Genomic DNA, 25,304 nt, shown 5'->3' with positions numbered 1-25,304 from the left:
GGTCACAGCAGATCTCTCTCTCTCTCAGAAACCAGATTGATCCTGTTCTCATGTTATAAGCTGGATGTTCTTAATTCTTAATAAATTAACACATTCTCTGTTGCTCGTTGTGGACATCACGCTGATTAACCCGCTGCTAACAACTGTTCAGTCAATGTCTCCTGCCTGATCTGCCATTGACTGTTGGGTGAGGCAGTGGCTGAGGCCTAGTGAGAATCCTCCAGGGTTCTTATTAGTTAGTATGGGAGCCATGCTCCTCCACTGTACCCTGCTAACATTGCACCAGCAATACCTGCAGGCTGCAGCCGTTTTGTGCTGTAATTATTGCCATCATTGCAGTCAGCCATGAGCGGACACCAGTTTGGCATGTCATCACTCCTGCCATGCAAAGTCTAGCAGGTGCTCACAGGAGCATTGGTGCTGGAGTGGCCATTGGCTATTGCTTCTTACTTTATTTTGACATATTAAGTTGTAAGGATTTTTTAACAGCTGGCCAACCACTCTGTAGGGGTAATAGTGTGATTGTGGGGAAGCTTAACTTTTCCAACAGAATCTTTACCTTCACCACTGAGGTTGTCCCAAACATGACAATGCCTCCTCATATCAAAGTCACCAAGTATTTATACAATCAAATTGATTCCAGTTGCTAAAATCCACGGTGATAATTTGATAAAGAATATAAAATGTAATTATAAGTGCCAAGTGCATGACTGAGAACATCGCCATTAACCCATTCCATTTCCTAAACTATGAAATTAAGTTATTTTGTTATATAATTTTAAGTACTGACCGCTTAGCCACCCAAGACCTAGAATAATACATTTCACTTCCATCCCCTTAATCATCAAAGATGCTATATATGAACCACTGAGCCACCCCCAAGTATATTACAAAAATGCTGTCACTAACCCTTAGACAAAAGATGAGTGCTTTAAATTAAGTTGAGGATAGAATGGAAGATAGCTGATTTTACCATCACTGTCATGGCCATCAACACACCTTCTATAAGAATCCTGTATTTGCCTCATGATTGGAGATGAGTTCCCTCTTATTCGGCAAGCTATAGCGCTTGCTGAATAAGCTGCAGGGGAAACCCGGCTTCCTGGATCACATCGGCTGATCAGAGCCGCAGCTGCATGTGTCGCGGCAGAGTCACAGTCACAGCACATGCATGGAGAGCCTGTTTGTTGTGACTACCACACAGCCGCGACACATGCAGCTGCGGAGCCGGACAGCTGATCAGCCAGCGCGATCCAGGAAGCCGGGTTTCCTCTGCAGCTTATTCGGCAAGCGCTATAGCTTGCCAAATAAGAGGGAACCAAAGCAAATTCGCTCTCTACTCATGATATGATGTATGGTTGATTCGCATCGTACTAGTTAAAATTGCATTCTGTGTATTTATTCATTTCATTTGGTTAATAATAAAGCTATAACATTTGTAGAACTGTTTAGTTTAGTTACATAGTTATAGTTGCACAGGTTGAAAAAAGACCTAAGTCCATTGTTTAAATCAACAATGTACCATTTCTTGACTTTTTTAAATTAATCATCAAACAAAGCCAAAGGGGGAAAATTCTGCAAGGCTGACACGTCATATTTTTATACCAGTCTTGAAGGAAACCCCTGCTGAGTTTGGCACATCTATCAGGGCTTTGGTGTGCAAAGATCATATTTCTGCTATAATTTACACAACTTTCTAGTGTAAAGGTACCTTCACACTAAACAACTTTCCAACGAGAACGACAACGATCCGTGACGTTGCAGCGTCCTGGATAGCGATCTCGTTGAGTTTGACACGCAGCAGCGATCAGGATCCCGCTGTTATATCGCTGGTCGGAGCTAGAAGTCTGGAACTTTATTTGGTCGGCGTGTATCGTCATGTTTGACAGCAAAAGCAATGATGTCAGCAATGTTTTTACATGGAGCGTGAACGAGAAGTGAGTCACCGTTACGTCACTGGATCGCTCCTGCATCGTTCTGGAGCTGCTGTGTTTGACGTCTCTACAGCGACCTAACAGCGACGCTCCAGCGATCTAGTTTTAGGTCGGATCGCTGTCTATATCACTGGAGCGTCGCTTAGTGTAACGGTACCTTAAATGATAGGTAATCCAGTGGGCTGTGTGGCCATCTTCGCACACAACAATACTGGTGTTAACTGCATGAAATCTCCCGTAGTGTTTATAAACTTACCCAAACTGTCCTCTAAGTAATATGGAACTGGTATAGGCCATCGGTACTGCTCCCCAATTATTGAGTTTTTTTCATTTGGCTGCGCATAAAAACAGAAATATAATGAGATAAATGGTGTAAAGGCAATGCAGATTATTAAAGCATTGTAAACCTAAGTGAATTGAAGAAACTTAATAATTTACTTGCTGTTTAAATTCTGCTCATTTTCTGAGCTGTCACATGTGACCTCCAGCTCCTTCCTTCCTGGTACAGTCTGTTCAAATCACAGAGCTAGAGATTTCACATCAGTGCTTTGACTGAGGGTCAGCAGTAGTGTTGAGCATTCCGATACCGCAAGTATCGGGTATCGGCCGATACTTGCGGTATCGGAATTCCGATACCGAGATCCGATACTTTTGTGGTATCGGGAATCAGTATCGGATCCATATTACTGTGTAAAATAAAGAATTAAAATAAAAAATATTGATATACTCACCTCTCCGGAGGCCCCTGGACATCACCGCTGGTAACCAGCAGCCTTCTTTGCTTAAAATGAGAGCGTTTAGGGCCTTCCATGACGTCACGGCTTCTGATTGGTCGTGTGCCGCTCATGTGACCGCCACGCGACCAATCACAAGCCGTGACGTCATTCTCAGACCCTAAACTCCTCATTCTAGGAATTTAGGACCTGAGAATGATGTCGCGGCTTGTGATTGGTCACGTGGCGGTCACATGAGCTGCACGCGACCAATCAGAAGCCGTGACGTCATGGAAGGCCCTAAACGCGCTCATTTTAAGCAAAGAAGGCTGCCGGTTACCAGCAGTGATGTCCAGGGGCCTCCGGAGAGGTGAGTATATCAATATTTTTTATTTTAATTCTTTATTTTACACAGTAATATGGATCCCAGGGCCTGAAGGAGAGTTTCCTCTCCTTCAGACCCTGGGAACCATCAGGATACCTTCCGATACTTGGTGTCCCATTGACTTATATTGGTATCGGGTATCGGGTATCGGTATCGTCGATATCCGATACTTTTCGGGTATCAGCCGATACTATCCGATACCGATACTTTCAAGCATCGGACGGTATCGCTCAACATTAGTCAGCAGCTCTAGGAGCAGTGTGCTCTGAACAGTGATGTCATGGGTGTGTAGCCTGTGGTACTCTTTTTAATCAAAAACTGTGTTTACTAAGTATCCTATGTTATTTATATGTACCATTGCTTTTTACCTACCACAGGGTATATGTTTGTTTTGCTTCTTAGGTATTGTCTGTTTATTGGCCAGTGTTAACATGCTCCTACACGTTGCATGTATACCAACATACTCCAGTTCATTTCTTTTGGTTTTTCTTTAGTTTCTTCCACTCAGTGCAAGTAAGGGTATGGTCACCCTTTCTTTGAACTGAGCATTATAGTTATATAGCTTCCAATGGCTGGGCGTCTACAGACTGGCCCCAGTCCTGCTCAGGCCTTATTCACATTGAGGTAATTTTTGACACATGGTAAGGTTTTAATATTAGAGGTTAAGACCATCCCGATTGGGTACACCTTGTTACTGGTGTGAGGGCTTTTATTCTTTTTTTTTTTTTTAATCTAGAACAGTGTTTACACCCTATGTTATTTATCCCGGTGTCCTGGCTCACTGCATGACTTTACTAACTCCCCTCTCCCACTCTCGGACCACAACCTTCTTTCCTACTCTGTCAAGAATTGTCTCCTCACCCGGGACACCCACACTTACAACACTTATCAGAATACACATTCTATTAATACCTAGCAGCTTATGGACAATCTCCACACATCTTTAGCCCCCATCTCCTCCCTCTCCTGTCCAGACTTAGCATTGTCACACTTCAATAATACACTGAAGAATGCCCTAGACGAAGCAGCACCTTCTACACACAGAAAGACCCGACACAGACAACGGCAGCCCTGGCATACTATGCAAACACTTTCTTCAGCGCTGCTCAAGGTGTGCAAAGAGGCAATGGAGAAAATCTCTCTTAGCAGAAGCCAAACAATCCTACTTCACCACCCTCATCACCTCACTATCCAACAACTCAAAATGACTTTTTGAAACCTTAAACTCCCTCCTGAAACCTAAAGTACAGGCCCCCATCACCAACCTCAGCGGTGAGGATCTGGCTACTTATTTCCTTGACAAAATCAACCACATCCATCAGGATATCTTAGCCCAAGCTCCTCAGTGCCTGGATTCCTTTCCCTGCCACACCTCAAGCTCATTACACATCTTTGAGCCTGTTTCAGAAGAAGAAGTTTCCAAGCTCCTAGCTTCTGCTCGGCCTACAACCTGCAACAGAGACTGCAGGAGATGTGAAGGAATGGGGTCACTCTCCCCAGTGGTCACCACTCACCTGACTAAAATATTTAACCTCTCTCTTTCTTCAGGTATCTTTACCTCCTCATTTAAACATGCAATCATAATCCCTTCACTTAAAAAGCCATCCCTGGACCAGAACTGCACTGCTAACTACAGACCTGTCTCTAACCTTTCCTTCATCTCTAAACTCCTGGAACGCTTGGTCCACTCCTGTCTAATCTGCTATCTCTCGGATAACTCTCTTCTCGACCCCTTACAATCTGGTTTCCACTCCACTGAAACTGCGTTCACTAAAGTCTCTAATGATCTAATAACAGCTAAATCCAAAGGTCATTGCTCCCTGCTGATTCTCCTGGATCTCTCTGCAGCATTTGACACTGTGGATCACCAGCTCCTCCTCGCTATCCTCACAAGTGCTCAGAGATTTAGTTTTTGTAGATACAGCTGCATGATTTACTGCTGCTAGCCAGCCTGAGTACATGTAGGGGTTGCCTGGTTGCTAGGGAATCCCCACATGTAATCAAGCTGTCTAGCAGCTGTAAATCATTCAGCTGCAGCGACGAAAACTAAATCTCCGATCACTAACAAATACTCGTAGACCACCCGAGCGTGCTCTGGAAAACCCGAGCAATGAGTATACTCACTCATCACTAGTAATTAGTATATTTTTTGTGCCCAGAAAACCCCTTAAAGAGAGCTTGTCAGCATGATTTCATAATGCAATTTAAAGAAATAGGGAAGAAATACACTTTGCTCTTAAATCAGCATTTTAAGTTTTCTCTTCGAAGCACCCACTGAGAGAGGGGATCCGCCCCTAGGAACAGGAAATCCTACGGAGAGATAAAAGGGGCGGTCCCCCTCGCTCCCACAGTTTGGTTTCCTGTTCCTACGGGAATCCACGGAGAAGAGGATACCCAGCCTGGATGCCGCTTGCGCAGTTTACCTTTGAGGACGGCAAGGGCTCCAGAGCTGGAAGCAGCGTCGGGGGTCCTGGCTCAGTTTCCCCCCTCTGCTGGCAGACGCCGTGAGGCCAGAACGGGCGGTTGCTGGCTCACGAGGTGCCATCCGGAATCGTCTGCGGGAGCAAGCGCTGTGGTACGGTCAGCGTCGCGCCGTCCTCGGCGGGCGCATAGACAGCGTGGAGCCCCAGTGTATTCCCCCGGAAGTTCAGGTAAGCTTCCGGGGTTATGGAGGAGGAGGACGGCGCCTGCGCTGATACCGGTGGCAGCGCAGGCGCATAGAGTATGGCCGCGACCCGAAAGTGATTAGCACTTCCGGGTACAACCGGAAGAAGATGGCGGCCCCCATGTGAAAAGACGCCGGCAATATCGCTCCGGCGTCCACTATGGATTCTGCGCAGGACCCTGTGATGTCTTCTATTGAAGCCACCGCATCCACTCCACGCAGCCATGCCAGCACCAGCCGCTCTAAACAGAGCGGATCTTCTAGGAAGAGCAAGTCGGATCGAGCTATTCCTCAACCTGTGCCTCAGTCTCCTCCTCATCAGCCGGTACCTCCACAGACAGCTTCACTGGGGTGAGTGTATATCTACCCTATTAGGCTGATTATTGTTCCCTCTCCCTCTATACACCCTAGGCCAAAAGGACTGAAAAAACGAAACACAGGCAGTGTGCGTTATGTCTCCAGCCCCTTCCGGATAGTCACAAAAAGAGGCTTTGTAAACCGTGTATTGACTCTACCTTACGGGAAGAAGCCTCGGTTAAATCAGAAGACATTAGAGTCATGATCAGGGAGGAATTACGAGCCCTACGTGGTTCTGACAAAGAGCCGCGTACTAAGGGAAGAAAGGGGTATGTTTCCCCTATGTCTGACCAGTCGTCTGATAGAGAAAATGCAGACTCTGACATCTCCTGCGAATACGTTTCCTCAGATGAGGATCAAGATACATGCTTTCCCACCGATAGCATCGATAACCTGGTAAAATCCGTTTGCAACACCATGGGCATTGAAGATTCTAAGGTCCCTAGAACGCAGCAAGATATTATGTTCGCTGGTCTGTCAGAAAGGAAAAGGCCCTCCTTTCCTGTAATAGCAGCGGTAAAAGATCTAATCAAAAAAGAGTGGGAAAGCCAGGGGCAAAGGGGTTTACCACCAACCTCAAAAAGGCGTTATCCCTTCAATGATGAAGAATTCTCATCATGGTCAAAAGCCCCGAAGGTGGATGCAGCAGTGGCATCCACATCCAAAAAATCCTCACTGCCTGTGGAGGATTCGGGCTCATTGCAAGACCCACTGGACCGTAAAACCGACTCTCTTTTAAAAAGAGCCTGGGAGTCATGTACGGGAGCCTTTAGGCCGGCAATATCGGCTACATGCACCGCCAGGTCCATGCTAGTCTGGCTGAATGACTTGGAGGAAGGACTAAAAAGCGGTCTCTCTAGAGACAAATTAATGTCCTCTATACCCCTGATCAGAGGGGCTACAGCCTTCCTGGCGGACTCATCTGCTGACTCCATACGCTTGGCAGCCAAGTCTGCGGGCCTCACGAACGCAGCACGTAGAGCCCTGTGGCTTAAAGGATGGAAGGGTGATCCCCAGACAAAATCCAAATTGTGTGGCCTCCCATGTCAGGGTGAGTACCTGTTTGGTACTAAACTGGACGAGATCTTAACCAAAGCGGGAGAGAGAAAGAAGGGCTTCCCTAATGTTAAGTACCTTCCATCCTATAGGAGAGCGTTCCGGAAGCCCGTGTTTAATAGGAGGAAAGATTTTAAGAACCAAGACCGCTGGGCCACTAGAGACAACAAACAAAGAGGTGCATTCTTTGGGAAGCGCCCTTTCAAACCTGAGGACAAACCCCGTTAGAGCGGATCTACCTGTGGGAGGTAGATTGTCCTCCTTCTCAGATAAATGGCGGCAGATAACATCAAATAGTTGGGCAAATAATCTCGTCACCTCTGGCTTAAAATTAAAATTTTCCCGAGTCCCTCCGGACTCATTTCTATTGACTTCATTAAAATCACAATCGCAACAGGAGGCGTTGGAGCAAGAAGTAATGAATCTTCTATCCAAGGGGGTTTTGGTGGAAGTTCCATTACTTCAGGAGGGTAAAGGGTTTTATTCCCCTTTATTTTTAATACCAAAACCGGATGGATCATTCAGAACCATTATAAACCTTAGAAAGTTAAACACCTTCTTAGAAAATCAAACCTTTAAAATGGAGTCTATCCGATCCACCATAAAACTCCTGTTTCCCCATTGCTTTATGACGGTTCTTGACCTTAAAGATGCGTATTATCATCTACCAATCTTTATGGAACACCAACAATATCTCCGCGTGGCAATTGTATTGAAGGGATGTATTCGGCACTTTCAGTATACAGCAATGCCCTTTGGACTATCAATAGCCCCAAGAGTATTCACTAAACTAATGTCGGAGGTTATGTCATATCTAAGATTAAAAGACACCCTAATAATCCCATACCTAGACGACCTTTTGGTAGTGGGAAATTCCCCTTCTCAATGTCGGCAACGATTGAGTGATATGATTTCAACTCTACAGAGATTAGGGTGGCTAATAAATTGGGAAAAATCTAGGCTATTCCCAACAACTCGGCAAACATTTCTGGGGATTATATTAGACTCTATAAGCCAGAGATGTTTTCTCCCAAAAACTAAACAAATAACGGTTAGAAATAAGGTCCAGTCGGTAATAAATAAACCTTTAATTTCCTTGCGGGAAGGCATGTCCCTTCTTGGCTCCTTCACATCGTGTATCCCAGCTGTACCTTGGGCTCAGTTCCATTCGAGGCGTTTACAGTATACAATTTTACATGAAGAGGTAAAATTACAAGGGCAGTTGGACGGTAAAATCTCCCTTTCTAGTGAAGTAATGCAATCTCTAAACTGGTGGCTAGAACCAAATCATCTGGTTACCGGAGTTCCCTGGGTAATTAAACCCTCGAACACAATATTTACGGACGCCAGTCCTAGTGGTTGGGGAGCACACTTAGGAGACCAGTTAGTCCAAGGACTATGGTCAATTGCGGAGTCAGACGACTCATCTAATAAAAGAGAGCTAAAAGCTATCTATCATGCCCTATGTGAATTCCTTCCGCAGCTACACGGAACACATACCAGAATTCTATCAGACAACATGACTTCAGTAGCTTATATCAATCATCAAGGAGGAACAAGATCAGGCTCTCTCATGTCTATAGCCGAAGACATCCTAACTATGGCCGAAGAACATCTTCCGTCCCTATCAGCGCTTCATGTCAGAGGAGTGGACAACTCAAAAGCAGACTTCCTCAGTCGTCATACCCTCCACCAGGGCGAGTGGGTTCTAAATCATCGGATTTTCAAAATGATAGCCATGAAATGGGGCATACCCGAAGTAGATCTCTTCGCTACGAGAGACAACAGGCAGTTAAAAAGATTCGCTTCAATGTTCCGAACCGACAATCCCAATATTCTCGATGCTCTCCAGGTTCCATGGACATTTCAGAAGGCATATGCCTTTCCTCCGCTGATACTTCTTCCAACAGTGATCAGGAAGATAAGGGAGGACAGAGCGAATATAATCCTTATTGCTCCGTTTTGGCCAAAGAGACCATGGTTCTCCCTGCTCAGAGCCATGTCCTTCTCAGATCCATGGATTCTCCCAGAGGATCAGGATCTTCTCTTCCAGGGACCCTTCAACCACCCTCAGGTGAAGGGTCTACGATTGACAGCCTGGAATTTGAGAGGCAGCTGTTAAAATTAAGAGGCTTCTCTGATAACGTGATCAATACCTTATTATTAAGTAGGAAAAAATCCACTACATCTATCTATGTAAGAGTGTGGAGAAAATTCCTAAGCCTCTATCCATCGGCCCTGTCGAATGAAATTCCAGTCTCTACTATTTTAGAGTTTCTCCAGAAAGGACGTGATTTAGGCCTTTCAGTTAGTACCTTAAAGGTACAAGTCTCTGCACTAGGGGCCCTGTATAGTCACAACGTTGCGGGTGATAGGTGGATAGCCAGATTTATTTCAGCCTGCCAAAGATCAGAACCAGTTCAAATTCCCCGCTTACCTCCTTGGGATGTTAATTTAGTCCTTGAAGCCTTGACAAATCACCCTTTCGAGCCTCTACACTCGGCTCACATTAAACACGTTTCCCTCAAGACTGCTCTTCTTGTCGCTTTAGTATCGGCAAGAAGAGTAAGGGCCCCTTCACACTGTGCAATCAAAGTCTGAACGAGCGTTCGATTTGTGACGTTTATCCGTCCTCGTTCCGAGGTTGCAAAGTGTGACATGGCGTTACGATTTGCGACGCAGCCCAGCATCGTACGATGTGAAAGAAAGAGCAGAACTTTCTTTCGTCGTAAATGTCCCGCTGTGGCGGTCGAAATCGTAGTATGTGACGGCGGTCATACGAGCTCGTAATGCGACTACGTGGGTTGGGCTTCCGCATACCTGTCTCCTGATTGGGCGTGACGTTTTAGCACGCCCATGCTGGTAATACGTCACGCTCGGAGTCGTAGGACTATGGCGGTGTGAAGGGTAGCGTACGATTGCGACGCGTGACGTTCACATCGCAACTACGTCAGAAAAAGCGTTAACATCGTAGAGTGTGACCGCTGGCTACGAGCTCGTACTGCGATGTCGAATATGACGCAAATGCGTCGTAATCGTAGCAGAATCGACCAGTGTGAAGGTACCCTAAGTGACATGCAGGCACTATCAGTAGATCCTCCCTTTATGTCAATATTTCCAGATAGAATTGTCCTGAAAACAGACCCTTCCTACCTACCTAAAATGTGTACTAAATTCCATAGATCTCAAGAAATTCTTCTTCCTACCTTCTATAATAACCCTACAAATCAGGAAGAAGAAAAGTACCATACTTTAGATGTGAGAAGGGCTGTAATAACTTATCTAGACAGGACTAGTCCCTGGAGGAAGAGCAGGGCTCTCTTTGTTTCCTTCCAGGGTCAAAGGAAAGGAGCTGGTGTTACAAAAGGCACATTATCCCGATGGATTCGGGAAACGATATACCTGGCCTATTCGTCTAAAGGGGAGGATCCACCTGAGGCTGTGAAGGCACATTCCACCCGGGCGATGGCTTCATCCTGGGCTGAACGAGCAGAGGTTCCAATAGAACTCATATGTAAGGCCGCAACCTGGTCTTCTCCTACTACCTTCTATAGTCACTATAGACTAGATTTATCTGCCTCCACTGACTTGTGTTTCGGTAGATCAGTTCTTAACACGATAATCCCCCCCAAATAACTATCTCTGAAAGTCTCTCAGTGGGTGCTGTCGTGGCGAAGAGAAAACACCGGATTACGTACCGGTAATGCTCTTTTATAGAGCCATGTCAGCACCCCTTCACTTCCCTCCCTTATATATATTAATTTGCATATAAGCACTGTTAAGGGTGATTGGTTCTTGTAAATATACGTAATTACGTTAAGATAAATGATGGTATAAGAATTACCTACTAAAACTGTTGGGCGGTTCCTCGCAATCTCTGTAACCCAAACTGTGGGAGCGAGGGGGACCGCCCCTTTTATCTCTCCGTAGGGTTTCCTGTTCCTAGGGGCGGATCCCCTCTCTCAGTGGGTGCTGTCGTGGCTCTATAAAAGAGCATTACCGGTACGTAATCCGGTGTTTTCTGCTAATTAGACTTCGGTACACAAGGGCTGGACTGTACACTGAGTCTTCTCCTTCCTGTCTGTGACCACGCAATCCCTCTGTCATTCAAGTACTGGAGATAGGCAGAGGGGCTGCGGAATCACAGACAGGGAGGAGAAGACCCAGAATACAGTTCGGCCCCTATGTAACGAAATCTAGCATAAAATTTCAAATGGTGACTGAAGAAGATCAACAAAGTGTATTTCGTCACCAAATCGTGCTGACAGGTTCTCTTTAAAGTGATGATTTGTTTTACAATTCTTTATTACAGTATATAATATTATATTATGTTGGATGTATTATTTGAACCATAGATTGATGTTTAATTAACTTTAACTTTACAAATTAAATTACTCAAATAGCTCAAACTAATGTAAATGGACTTTCGCAACTCTCCACCAAAAGCAGATTTCAGGAAAAAGAAAGGTAGGGAATTCTGTCTCCAGTCCATGCAGGAGATAAGCTGATGCCAGAGATTTCTAGCAGGGGCTTATTCTTTCTTCTATATGTAAAACACATGCATACTTGACCAACTGCTATCCAAAATGTCGCTGCAGCTTTAGTTGTGAATCACAATGAATTCTTGAAGTTTTATTATCCTGTTCAATATGAAAAGCCTTTTAGAAGATGTAGAGTATAACTCCATAAAATGACTACAGGTGGATTATAAGAACTCAGTTGTTGGGAAACTAACATTTTAGGGAGATATTTACCGTATTTTTCTGATTATAAGATGCACTTTTTTCCCCAAAATTTTTGGGGAAAATGGGGGTACATCTTATAATGTGGATATACCTTACTGGTACCGTTGCTGCAGGTCACAGGCTGGGATGAGGCGGTGTCCGGTGCTGCGTGGTGTCCGATGCTGCTGTGGGTGTCTCAGGTGCTGTGCGGGGCTCTGCCGACATTTTGTGAAAGGCCAGAGCCCCCCGCAGTCCCATGGTTTCCTGTGCGGTGGACTCCGGGAAAATGGCCGCTGGAGGGCGGCGCATGCGCAGATGGAGATCTCGGCATAAAGATCTCAGGAGATGAGATCTCAGTGCCAAAATCTCCATCTGCGCATGCGCAGCCCCCTGGCGGCCATTTTCCCGGAGTCCACCACACAGGAAACCATGGAACTGCGGGGGGGCTCTGGCCTTTCACAAAATGTTGTCAGAGCCCCGCACAGCAGTGGAGACACCCATAGCAGCACCGGAGACACCCAAAACAGCGCCGGACACCCCCACAGCACCGCCGGGCACCCCGCAGCACCAGACACAAGCAGCAGCACCGGACACCAGCACATGACCAGACACCCAAAGCGGCGCGCCGCACATTGGAAAACCCCATCATCCCAGCCTGAAGCATCACCCCATTCCTGCCTCCTCCAGCAGCAACCATGGCACCCCGCTTCACCGCAGCCACCATCCCTGGTAAGCAATAAGACGTATGGATTATAAGAAGCACCACCATTTTATTAAAAAAAAATATTTTCCTATTTTTCTCCTCAAAATTTGGGGTGTGTCCTATAATCCGAAAAATATGGTAAATTGTTTCTTCAGAGAGGAAGAGGACTAGAACTCTAGTGCCACTTTTAGGAAGCAGCAATCCTAAAAGTCAATGTTGACCCTTTAAAGAGCCTTGTCACATGACTTAGGATAAAAGCCAAAACCAGAATCTCAATTCGCAGACACTGTGTTTCGGGGTACTGCCCCTCGTCCGTGCAAAATGTGAGATCCGGTTTGGCTGGGTGAGAGGAGTCTGACCGGGACTGGGGGATATTTAGAAATTCATCTCTGCAAAGTTTTAGTGTCAATTGCATCAATAATTGTTGCTAATTAATACATGCAAGAATACAGTGCAAAGTTTGTATTCTGCACGCTAGCATAGATTTAATTCAAAATGCGCCAAATTTATTGCGTACCGCACTTCTAAATTTAGCGCATTTTAATCCAGCAAGAAATGCGTTACGCCTGGTTTGAAATTGCAGTTCTAATAAATGTGGTGGATATTAGTATATTATTCTAAGAATACTGTCTGTATTCAATTAAAAGATAATTTTAGATAGCAAGAGCGAAGGAAAACAAAATATGTCCTTAGACAGCAGTCAAGGAGTCTAGATTCCTGTTCTTCACTGACAAACTTCTTTTTTTATACTGTCTAGGATCTAGTTATTTATTAACCCCTATGATGCAGTGACCTCTGTTACAGGCAGGGGGCGCTGCATGGTCTTCCCAGAATACGCATGGAGACATATTGAGGTCATAGGAATGCATGGTGATGAGACAAAGTCCAGCATTATTGTGCATGGCCGGTATGTGTGTCGCAGAGGAAGACACTCTGCACTGCCAGCCTGAAGTAAGGCTGTTCTGGGACCTGTAGTCCCACAAGTAATTATGTTGTTTTTATAGGGAAGTTGGCAGGGCTAGTTCTGAGAGCTGGGCGGGTCGAACTAGCCACACACACACCTCCCACCAGTGGGGATAGTTAGAGCTTCATAATGTGACCAGGGTGTGGGTTACATGTTTGAGAGTGTTTGGATCTGAGTGGTCTGTACTGGAGGTTCTGGAAGAGGTCAGGTCTGTATTGGAAGCTCCTGTGAGTGGAGTCTTCCTGGAAGCACTTAGAGAGACCGTGGACCCCCCCAAAAGTTGTACAATTTTTTATGAGTACGCTGATTCCCAACATGTGGGGGGGAACCACTGTTTGGGCTCATGGCAGAGCTCAGAAGGGAAGGAGTGCCGTTTGACTTTTTCAAACGAAAATTGCCTGGAATTGAGATTGGACGCCATGTCGCGTTTGGCGAACCCCTGATGTGCCTAAACATTGGAAACCCCCCAATTCCAACTCCAACCCCAACACACCCCTAACCCTTATCCCAGCCCTAACCATAACCCTAACCACAAACCTAACTCTAACACACCCCTAACTCTAATTCCAACCCTAACCCTAATCCCAACCCTAATTCAAATTCTAACCCTAACTTTCGTGACAACCCTAACCCTAACTTTAGCCCCAACCCTAACCCTAACTTTAGCCCCAACCCTAACCCTAACTTTAGCCCCAACCCTAAACTTTAGCCTAAAACCTAACCCTAACTTTAGCCCCAACCCTAACCCTAACCCTAATGGGAAAATGGAAATAGATTTTTTTATTTTATTATTTTTCACTAACTAATGGGGTGATAAAGGGGGGTTTGATTTACTATTTATAGAGGGTTTTTACGTTTGGCAGCTGTCACACGCTAAAAGACGCTTTTTATTGCAGAAAATAGTTTTTGCATCATCACATTTTGAGAGCTATAATTTTTCCATATTTTGGCCCACAGAGTCATGTGAGGTCTTGTTTTTTGAAGGAAGAGTTAACGTTTTTATTGGTACCATTTCCAGGCACAAGACATTTTTTGATTGCTTTTTACTACGATTTTTGGGAGGCAGAGTGAACAAAAACAAGCAATTCATGAATTTCTTTTGGGTGGGGAGATTATACCATTCCGCGTGTGGTAAAATTGATAAAGCAGGTTTATTCTTCAGATCAGTGCGATTACAGCGATACCTCATTTATATTTTTTTAATGTTTTGGCGCTTTAATACAAAAAAAACTATTTTATATAAAAAATAATTATTTTTGCATCGCTTTATTCTGAGGGCTATAACTTTTTTTTTATACTGATGATGCAGTATGGCGGCTTGTTTTTGCGGGACAAGAAGACGTTTTCAGCGGTACCATGTTTATTTATAGCCGTCTTTTTGATCACGTGTTATTCCACGTGTTCAGCAGTATGATAATAAAGCGTTGTTTTTTGCCTCGTTTTTTATTTATTTTTTTACGGTGTTCACTGAAGGGGTTAACTAGTAGGACAGTTTTATAGGTCGGGTCGTTATGGACGTGGTGATACTAAATATGTGTACTTTTATTGTTTTTTTTATTTACCTTATATACTCGAGTATAAGCCGACCCGAGTATAAGCCGACCCCCCTAATTTTGCCACAAAAAACTGGGAAAACTTATTGACTCGAGTATAAGCCTAGGGTGGAAAATGCAGCAGCTACCGGTAAATGTCAAAAAATAAAAATAGATACCAATAAAAGTAAAATTAATTGAGGCATCAGTAGGTTAAGTGTTTTTGAATATCCATATTGAATCAGGAGCCCCATATAATGCTCCATACAGTTCATGATGGGCAGCATAAGATGCTCCATAGAAAATACGCCCCATATAATGCTCCATATTAAAATATGCCCCATATAATGCTGCACAAAGGTTAATAATGGCCCAATGAGATGCTCCATAGAAACATTTGCCCCATACAATGCTGCATAAAGGTTGATGGCCTCATAAGATGCTCCACACATTATGCCCCATAAGATGCTCCACACATTATGCCCCATAAGATGCTCCACACATTATGCCCCATGAGATGCTCCACACATTATGCCCCATGAGATGCTCCACACATTATGGCCCCATAAGATGCTCCACATATTATGCCCCATAAGATGCTCCATATATTATGGCCCCATAAGATGCTCCATACATTATGGCCCATAAGATGCACCATACATTATGGCCCCATAAGATGCTCCATACATTATGGCCCATAAGATGCTCCATACATTATGGCCCATAAGATGCTCCACACATTATGCCCCATGAGATGCTCCACACATTATGCCCCATGAGATGTTCCACACATTATGGCCCCAAAAGATGCTCCATACATTATGGCCCATAAGATGCTCCATACATTATGGCCCCATAAGATGCTCCATACATTATGGCCCCAAAAGATGCTCCATACATTATGGCCCATAAAATGCTCCATACATTATGGCCACATAAGATGCTCCATACATTATGGCCCCACGAGATGCTCCATACATTATGCCCCATAAGATGCTCCATACATTATGGCCCCATAAGATGCTCCATACATTATGGCCCCAAAAGATGCTCCATACATTATGGCCCATAAGATGCTCCATACATTATGGCCCCATAAGATGCTCCATACATTATGGCCTCACAAGATGCTCCATAGAAACATTTGCCCCATACAATGCTGCATATAGGTTGAAGGCCCCATAAGATGCTCCATACATTATGGCTCCATAAGATGCTCCATACATTATGGCCCCATAAGATGCTCCATACATTATGTCCCATAAGATGCTCCATACATTATGTCCCATAAGATGCTCCATACATTATGGCCCATAAGATGCTCCATACATTATGGCCCATAAGATGCTCCATACATTATGGCCCCATAAGATGCTCCATACATTATGGCCCCATAAGATGCTCCATACATTATGGCCCCATAAGATGCTCAATACATTATGCCCCATAAGATGCTCCACACATTATGCCCCATATGCTGTTGCTGCGATTAAAATAAAAAAAATCACATACTCACCTCTCTTCGCTCAGGCCCCCGGCACTTGCGATAGTCACCTTCCTCGTTCCACGCGCCGCTCTGTCTTCCATCCTCCGCACTGACTGTCCAGGCAGAGGGTGGCACGCACACTAATTGCATCATCGCGCCCTCTAACCTGAACAGTAAGTGCAGAGGATGGAAGACAGAGCAGCGCGCAACAGTGGAACGGGGTCAGGTGAATATCGCGCAATGCTCACCTCCCCCATCATACTCACCTGCTCCCGGCGCGGTCCCTGGCAGCGTCTCACTGTTAGATGGTATCCTGGAGCCGGCAGCATCTTCCTATGTTCAGCGGTCACATACCGCTCATTACAGTAATGAATATGCGTCCATATTCATTACTTTAATGAGCGGTACCACGTGAACACTGAAAACAGGAAGAGCTGCCCGGAGACCATGGGACATGCAGGGACTGTGCCAGGAGCAGGTGAGTATGTCACAGCACCGCTCCCCCTCCCCCGCCGATCCCCCCGCCGACAATTACTCGAGTATAAGCCCAGAGAGTCACTTTAAGCCCAAAAAAATGGGCTGAAAATCTCGGCTTATACTCGAGTATATACTGTACATAAAGAAATGTATTTATTGGAATAATACTTATTTTGCTTTATTTACGAATTTTTAAAAAAATATTTTTACACAGTATCATTTTTTTTTTTTACTCCCAGGGTGAGACATCACTGTATAAAGTCAGATCGCTGATCTGACACTTTGCACAGCACTCTGTCAGATCAGCGATCTGACAGGCAGTGAGGGAGGCTCCTCAGATCCTGCTCTCAGCAGGCACTGACAAGCCACCTCCCTGCAGGACCCGTGGCCATCTTGGATCTGGGGATCTGCTGTCAGGGAGAACCTCAGAACAACGCGATGTAATCGCGTTGTTCTGAGGGTCTGAGGGAAGCACGCAGGGAGCCCCCTCCCTGCGCGATGCTTCTCTATGGCACCGGAACGCTGCGATCTTGTTTGATCGCAGTGTTCTGGGGTTAAAATGCCGGGAGCTGTCCGTTACTGCTCCTGGCACTTAGTGCCGGGTGTCAGCTGTGAGAATCACCAGACACACCGCCGCGATCGGCCGCGCTCCCCCAGTGAGTGCGGCTGATCGCCTATGACGTACTATCCCGTCCATGGTCAGACGGGTCCAGCCCACATGGATGGGATAGTATGTCGGATGTCAGAAAGGGGTTAATGGAGTTATGATAATTACATTGTAAAATTATAAAATTATTAAAAGGAGACCTTTACACAAAGAATAACAACAAATGATTTGAGGTTCCCCACTGCTAGATCGGATAAAGTCTTTTATATTTCAGGTCCGACCAGCACCAGATGTGCAGCTTCTTTTGTCGTTCGATCCTTTACTGTACCTCTCGGTAATTGACACCTGCGGTTGTTAACTAGTTAAATGCCGCTGTCAATCTTTGACAGCAACATTTAACTTGCGCTTCCTGGAAGCACTTCCCTAATCCCACCCATCAGTGACCCCGTCACATGATCATGGGTCACCGATGGGTCGGCATGATGACCAGAGGTCTCCATCAGTCATCTATGGTTGTCTTTGCTATGAGTGTCGCCCAGTGATCGGCGCTCATAGCAAGTGAGCATTTCTGCTACACACAGGTGATCTGATCATCACCTGTATGTAGCAGAGCCGATCAGACAACTGCCCCATTCAAAATAAAGCAATAAAAAATCAAATATATCCATATTTGATACCGCCGCATTCAGAATCTCCTGATCTATCAATATAAAAAAAGAATTAACCCAATCGCTAAACGGCGTAACGAGAAAAAAATTCAAAACATCGGAATTACGTTTTTTGGGTCGCTGCTACATTGCAATAAAATGCAATAACGAGCGATCAAAAGATTGTATCTACAACAAAATGTTATCAATAAAAATGTCAGCTCGGCGTGTAAAAAATAAGCACTCACCCAACCCGAGATCACGAAAAATGGAGACACTACAGGTCTCGGAAAATGGCACCATTTATTTATTTATTTATTTATTTATTTATTTATTTTTACCAAACTTTGGATTTTTTTTCACCACTTAGATAAAAAAGAATCTAGACATGTTTGGTGTCTATGAACACGTAATGACCTGGAGAATCATAATGGCAGGTCAGTTTCAGAATTTAGTGAACATGGTCAAAAAAAACAACTGTGGAATTGCACTTTTTTTTTAAAAAATTTCACCGCACTTGAAATTTTTCTCCCATTTTCCAGTACATGATTTGTTAAAATCAATGGTGTCATTCAAAAGTACAACTTGTCCCTCAAAAAACAAGCCCTCACATGGCCATATTGACTGAAAAATATAAAAAGTATGGCTCTGGGTAGAAGGGGAGCGAAAAAAGAAAATGCAAAAATGAAAATACCTGCGTTCATGATGGGGTTAAACTAACTTTAAGTGCCTTTAAAGAAATAGAGTGTCTTAGCTATGATCTTGAAGGGGTATTCAAGTCCTCATGACCGCAGTGTTATGGCATGGAAAAAACATAAAAATAGGTCCCTCAATAAAGAACCCACAGTGATTCAGTGGATAAACAATATTTTTTATAAACTGGACTGCTCCATTACTCCTTTACCTTTGAGAAGGATTTTTTTTTCATACAAAAGTTTCTTTGTATTGTGATCTGGCTTCCGTTATATTCTTTTATTTAATGAATGTTGAACGTTTTTACAACATTAGCATTTGTAATTGACAAGCTATCAGTTTAAGATTATAAATCCCTGGAAATTTCTGTTATTTAGTTTTATATGCTGTGTAATACATGGGACGGCTGAATCTTCCAGAGACAATGACTCTACTCAGGTTCATAGAGCAGGGAGAGAGAGCACACTCCTCTTTGATATCTATATTTATCATTATAAAATGGAAAGAGATAAAACAACCCATTTAGGTAACACTAATAGTACAATTTTTTGCATCAACTCTTAAGATTTTAACTCACCAGAAATTTGATGTCTCCTTCAAAAAGATTCAGGCCTAATTCTTAAAGAACAAGAAATGAGCATAAGAAATAAAAAAAAATATTGTACAAAAAATATAATAAAATGTTTGTGACTTTTTACAAACCTTGGTTGATGTCAAATAAGTCCTTGTCTTTTCCGCCATCCAAATCAACTTCTGAAAGGAGATTACATGTAGATTATTGCTTGGTTATTCATGTTATTGCCCTGTTATTACCCTCCATGTTACATAAAGGACATTCCTTCCTTGTGTACATGGCACTCACCCGTGTGTTCTTGAAGAGGCTGAAAAATAAGATAAATTACGTCATTTAAGTGCAATTCAGAAAATGTTAAATTCAAACAAACCTATTGTTTCAAGTAACTTTTCAAAATAGGCTGTCAGGTGTGTGTACATGGGGAAAATCATTATTTCTGGCCACCAACCCTATTATGTTACTTGTATCCTGCATATTTCACCTGTTTTCCCTCTGCAGGCACTCTCTAATTTTTAGTTCTCTCTGAACTAGTGGGAGGAGATGGAGGATACTAGCTGCTATGATGTTACCCACACAGAAACAAAGGCTTTATTGGTTCTTTCTCTGTTTACCACATGTTCAGAAGTAGATACAGCAGAATGGAAACATTATCCAGCAGTACCGAGCTGTGTAGCTGTGAATCCAGATCTCTGATAAGATAAATCGCTCACCAGTTTCAACGCTGTCTTTCTGCCTTGTCTGCCTCTGGTTAGTTTTTCACTCTGCTCCTCACTCGTCTTCCCCCTCTCCATAGGGTATAATAGCTGCTGTAACTTGATGCATAACTGTGCTGGCACTTTGTCTTGCTTTGATCAAGATGGATTTTAGCTGCTTTGTGTATTCAGCTATACTATTGTAACACCTGCACTGGGAACTGTCAGGGCAGCTACTGGTATACTGGGACTTACAGACACTAGGAAGAGCTTTGCAGCTGCTGTTAAACAGGGACCTACAGACATTAGCAGATTTTCCTCTGAGCTGCAGTGGACTACAATTCCCAGGGACCCTTGGACTACAATTTCCAGGGACCCTTGTTTCAGTCAGATGACACAGCCTGGATTGGATGAGGAGGGACTTGGAGGGAGGAGCTGGGCAGAAAGTGAAAGCAAGAATTCAGAGAAAGAAAAGAGCAGGGCATCTTGCTGGGAGAGACTGAGCACAGTGGATTTGCATTCCACCACGCTGCAGGGTTGCTGTCCCGTCGGATATACCCGCGCTGCTGGAGAGAGCGCGGCTTTGTTTTACCCTCTGGAGCAAGTTGCATCAAGAACTTGGAGAGTTCTGCCGGCACTCCCACCGTATAAAGGACTGAATCCGGCCGACCCCAGCTGGTGTCCAGAGAACCATCCGACCGTTGGAGACGCGCAGTGAGTGCCCTTCTGAGACTTGTGGTCCTACCAGCGCTATTTACAGTGAGTACACTACAGCCCAGACTATTGCCATTAATATTCATCTAAGTGCACCAACTGTTCTAATTTGCGCGCCAACATCCGCGGCAACTGGGCCCCAACGTGTGGACTGAGTTAAACCAGAAGAAACAAAAAAAACCCTGCTAGGTTATACTTGCAGGGTTGAAGTAGAATTAGAGTGTGATGTGTATATGACTTTGACAGAGCACAGTTACTTGTATTGCATGTTATTCTTTTAAATCCATCTCATTTATGCTGCAAAGCAATAAACCTGTTAAACTGTTTTACTCCTGATCCCTGTGAGTGTGTACTGAGTGTGGCAGGGGCTTCCCTGGCAGAAGATAATAGTCCTTCTGCAGTCCCAGAGAGAGCTCCAATCAAGATTCGGGTGGAGGCACTGCGCCCTGGAGAGGTGAGACCCCCCATAACACCCAGTGTACCATGGTAGCCCTAAAGGGGTGTTACACTATTGATTTACTATTGATTTACACAAAGTTTTCTTTAAATAGCACTGACCAATTAAATGGAACTATAGATTGTGATTATATCTTCATAATAAGATAGTGTTTGCAAGTCTTAGGGTACCGTCTCACAGTGGCACTTTGGTCGCTACGACGGCACGATCGGTGACGTTCCAGCGATATCGTTACGATCTCGCTGTGTCTGACACGCTACTGCGATCAGGGACCCCGCTGAGAATCGTACGTCGTAGCAGATCGTTTGAAACTTTATTTCGTCGCTGGATCACCTGCTGACATCGCTGCATCGGCGTGTGTGACGCCGATGCAGCGATGTCTAAACTGGTAACCAGGGTAAATATCGGGTTACTAAGCGCAGGGCCGCGCTTAGTAACCCGATGTTTACCCTGGTTACCATTGTAAATGTAAAAAAAAAAAAAAACAGTACATACTTACATTCCGGTGCCTGTCACGTCCCCGGCGTCCGCTTCCCTGCACTCCTCCTGCATCCTGTGTCAGCGCCGGCCGTACATCAGAGCACAGCGCTCTGCTTTACGGCCGCGCTTACACAGGATGCAGGAGGAGTGCAGGGAAGCGGACGCCGGGGACGTGACAGGCACCGGAATGTGAGTATGTGTTGTTGTTTTTTTTACATTTACAATGGTAACCAGGGTAAACATCGGGTTACTAAGTGCGGCCCTGCGCTTAGTAACCCGATGTTTACCCTGGTTACCCGGGGACTTCGGCATCGTTGGTCGCTGGAGAGCTGTCTGTGTGACAGCTCTCCAGCGACCACACAAGGACTTTCCAACGATCACGGCCAGGTCGTATCGCTGGTCGTGATCGTTGGAAAGTTGCTGAGTGTGACGGGACCCTTACTTTAGGCACTACTAGCACTGAAGAATATTTGCCTGGAATGTAAACACCAGATAGGGAAAATGTAATTTTTTTATAATGTTATAATATGTTTGCAAACATTTTTGTTACGTTTTAAAGTTTTGTGTATTACTCTGCACTTTTATAGTTTTCATATATGTAATATATATTTGTGTTTTTTAAGTAAAGTAAGATTTTGCTTTGTACTCGTAGAAGTACATAGATAGCAGTGAAGGGGTCCACGGTAACCTCAACAAGCATACCGTAATTTTCTCACACAGTGTACCAGAGGGGATGATGAGTGCTTAACTGATGAAACTGTTTGCATACCACTGTAAAAAAATTACAGCAGCATCTAAGTGGTTAAAAGGTGTAGGCTCAATAATAACTGGTGCCCACTGAATATAGAGTAGATCACTTTGAGTATTACTCCATATTATTCATTTGGAAATTAAAAATATTCTGTAGCAATTGTTTTATGAATGGATATATGAAGGTTATTTACCAATACACTCATGTGAATCAGGCAAAGTGTGAAATACTGTATATACAGTATGGAAAATACAGTGGGTACAGAAAATATTCAGACCCCTTTACATTTTTCACTCTTTGTTTCATTGAAGCCATTTGGTAAATTCAAAACAGTTCATTTTTTTCTCATTAATGTACACTCTGCACCCCATCTGGACTGAAAAAAACAGAAATGTAGACATTTTTGCAAATTTATTAAAAAAATAAAAACTGAAATATCACATGGTCATACGTATTTAGACCCTTTGCTCAGTATTGAGTAGAAGCACCCTTTTGAACTAGTACAGCCATGAGTCTTCTTGGGAATGATGAAGCAAGTTTTTCACACCTGATCCTCTCCAGTTCCGTCAGGTTGCATGGTGAACATTGGTGGACAGCCATTTTCAGGTCTCCAGAGATGCTCAATTGGGTTTAGGTCAGGGCTCTGGCTGGGCCAGTCAAGAATGGTCACATAGTTGTTCTGAAGCCACTCCTTTGTTATTTTAACTGTGTGCTTATGATCATTGTCTTGTTGGAACGTGAACCTTTGGCCAAGTCTGAGGTCCAGAGCACTCTGGAAGAGGTTTTCATCCATGATATCTCTGTACTTGGCCGCATTCATGTTTCCTTCAATGACAACCAGTCATCCTGTCCCTTCAGCTGAAAAACATCCCCATAGCATGATGCTGCCACCACATCACTTTTGGGATTGTATTGTGCAAGTGATGAGCAGTCCCTGTTTTTTTCCACAGATACCACTTAGAATTATCAACAGAAAGGTCTATCTTTGTCTCATCAGACCAGAGAATTTTATTTCTCATAGTCTGGGAGTCCTTTATGTGTTTTTTAGCATATGTCTTGCACTGAGGAGATGCTTCTGTCGGGCCACTCTGCCATAAAGACCCGTCTAGTGGAGGGCTGTAGTGATAGTTGACTTTGTGGAACTTTCTCCCATCTCCCTACTGCATCTCTGGAGCTCAGCCATAGTGATCTTGGGGTTCTTCTTTACCTGCCTCACCAAGGCTCTTCTTCTCCCATGATTGCTCAGTTTGGCTGGATGACCAGGTCTAGGAAGACTTCTGGTGGTCCCAAACTTCTTCCATTTAAGCATTATGGAGGCCACAGTATTCTTAGGAACCTTGAGTACTGCAGAAATTCTGTTGTAACCTTGGCCAGTTCTGTGCCTTGCCACAATACTGTCTCTGAGCTCCTTGGCCAGTTCCTTTGACCTCATGATTCTCATTTGGTCTGACATGCACTGTGAGCTGTGAGGTCTTATATAAACAGGTGTGTGCCTTTCCAAATCAAGTCCTATCAGTTTAATTAAACAAAGCTGGCCTCCAATCAAGGAGTGGAACCATCTCAAGGAGGATCATAAGGAAATGGACAGCATGTGACTTAAATTTGAGTGTCTGAGCAAAGGGTCTGAATACTTATAAGTTAACCATGTGATATTTCAGTTTTTCTCTTTTAATAAATATGGAACATTTTCTACATTTCTGTTTTTTTCACTCAAGATGGGGTGCAGAGTGTACATTAATGAGTAAAAAATGAACTTTTTTGAATTGACCAAATGGCTGCAATGAAACAGAGAGTGAAAAATTTAAAGGGGTCTGAATACTTTTCGTATCCACCGTAAGTATTTGATACACTGCAGATTTTGCAAGTATTCCCAGTTACAAAGAATGGAGAGATCTGTAATTTTTATTGCAGGTACACTTCAAGTGTAAAAGACAGAATCTAAAAAAAATCCAGAAAATCACATTGTATGATTTTTACATAATTAATTTGAGTTTTATTGCATGAAATAAGTTTTTGATACAATAGAAAAACAGAACTTAATATTTGGTATAGAAATCCTTGTTTGCAATTACAGAGGTCAAAGGTTTCCTGTAGTTCTTCACCAAGTTTGCACACACTACAGCAGGGATTTTGGCCCACTCCTCCATACAGATCTTCTCCAGGTCTTTAAGGTTTTGGGACTGTCACTGGGCAATATTGACTTTTACCCTCACTCCAAAGATTTTCTATTGGGTTCAGGTCTGGAGACTGGCTAGCCCACTCAAAGACCTTGAAATGCTTCTTAAGGAGCCATTCCTTAGTTGCCCTGGCTGTGTGTTTTGGGTCATTGTCATGCTGGAAGACCCAGTCACGACCCATCTTTAATGCTCTCACTGAGAGAAGGAGTTGGTTGGCCAAAATCTTGCCATATATGACCCCAACCTCCCTTCAATACATTGTAGTCGTCCTCTCTCCTTTGCAGAAAAGCACCGCTAAACTATGATGTTTCCTTCACCATGCTTCTTGGTTGGGATGGTGTTCTTGGGGTTATTTGGAGTTGATACCAAAAAGGTCTCATCTGACCACATGACCTTCTCCCATGCTTCCCCTCAATTATCCAAATAGTCATTGGTAAACTTCAAATGGGCCTGGACATGTCCTGCAGGATTTTAATCCATGACAGCGTAGTGTGTTACTAATGGTAATGTTTGAGA

At 44.0% G+C, this 25,304-nt stretch overlaps 1 protein-coding gene across 1 annotated transcript in view; it reads right to left on the bottom strand.

Moving 5' to 3' along the window:
• MEP1B (meprin A subunit beta) overlaps nt 1–25,304 on the bottom strand; it is an 85,049-nt gene that overhangs the window by 45,226 nt on the left and 14,519 nt on the right. Inside the window, exons 2-5 of the mRNA XM_077270411.1 lie at nt 19,806–19,824; nt 19,646–19,696; nt 19,521–19,561; nt 2,191–2,269 (exon numbers count right to left, since the gene is read on the bottom strand). Coding sequence (XP_077126526.1) covers nt 2,191–2,269; nt 19,521–19,561; nt 19,646–19,696; nt 19,806–19,824 — 190 coding nt within the window. The remainder of the gene's footprint in view (nt 1–2,190; nt 2,270–19,520; nt 19,562–19,645; nt 19,697–19,805; nt 19,825–25,304) is intronic.

This window comes from Ranitomeya variabilis, chromosome 6 (genome assembly GCF_051348905.1).
Source record: "Ranitomeya variabilis isolate aRanVar5 chromosome 6, aRanVar5.hap1, whole genome shotgun sequence".
Classification (NCBI taxonomy): domain Eukaryota; kingdom Metazoa; phylum Chordata; class Amphibia; order Anura; family Dendrobatidae; genus Ranitomeya; species Ranitomeya variabilis.
Note: the sequence above shows the minus strand (reverse complement) of the source record. Positions and strands in the feature narration are given on the sequence as shown.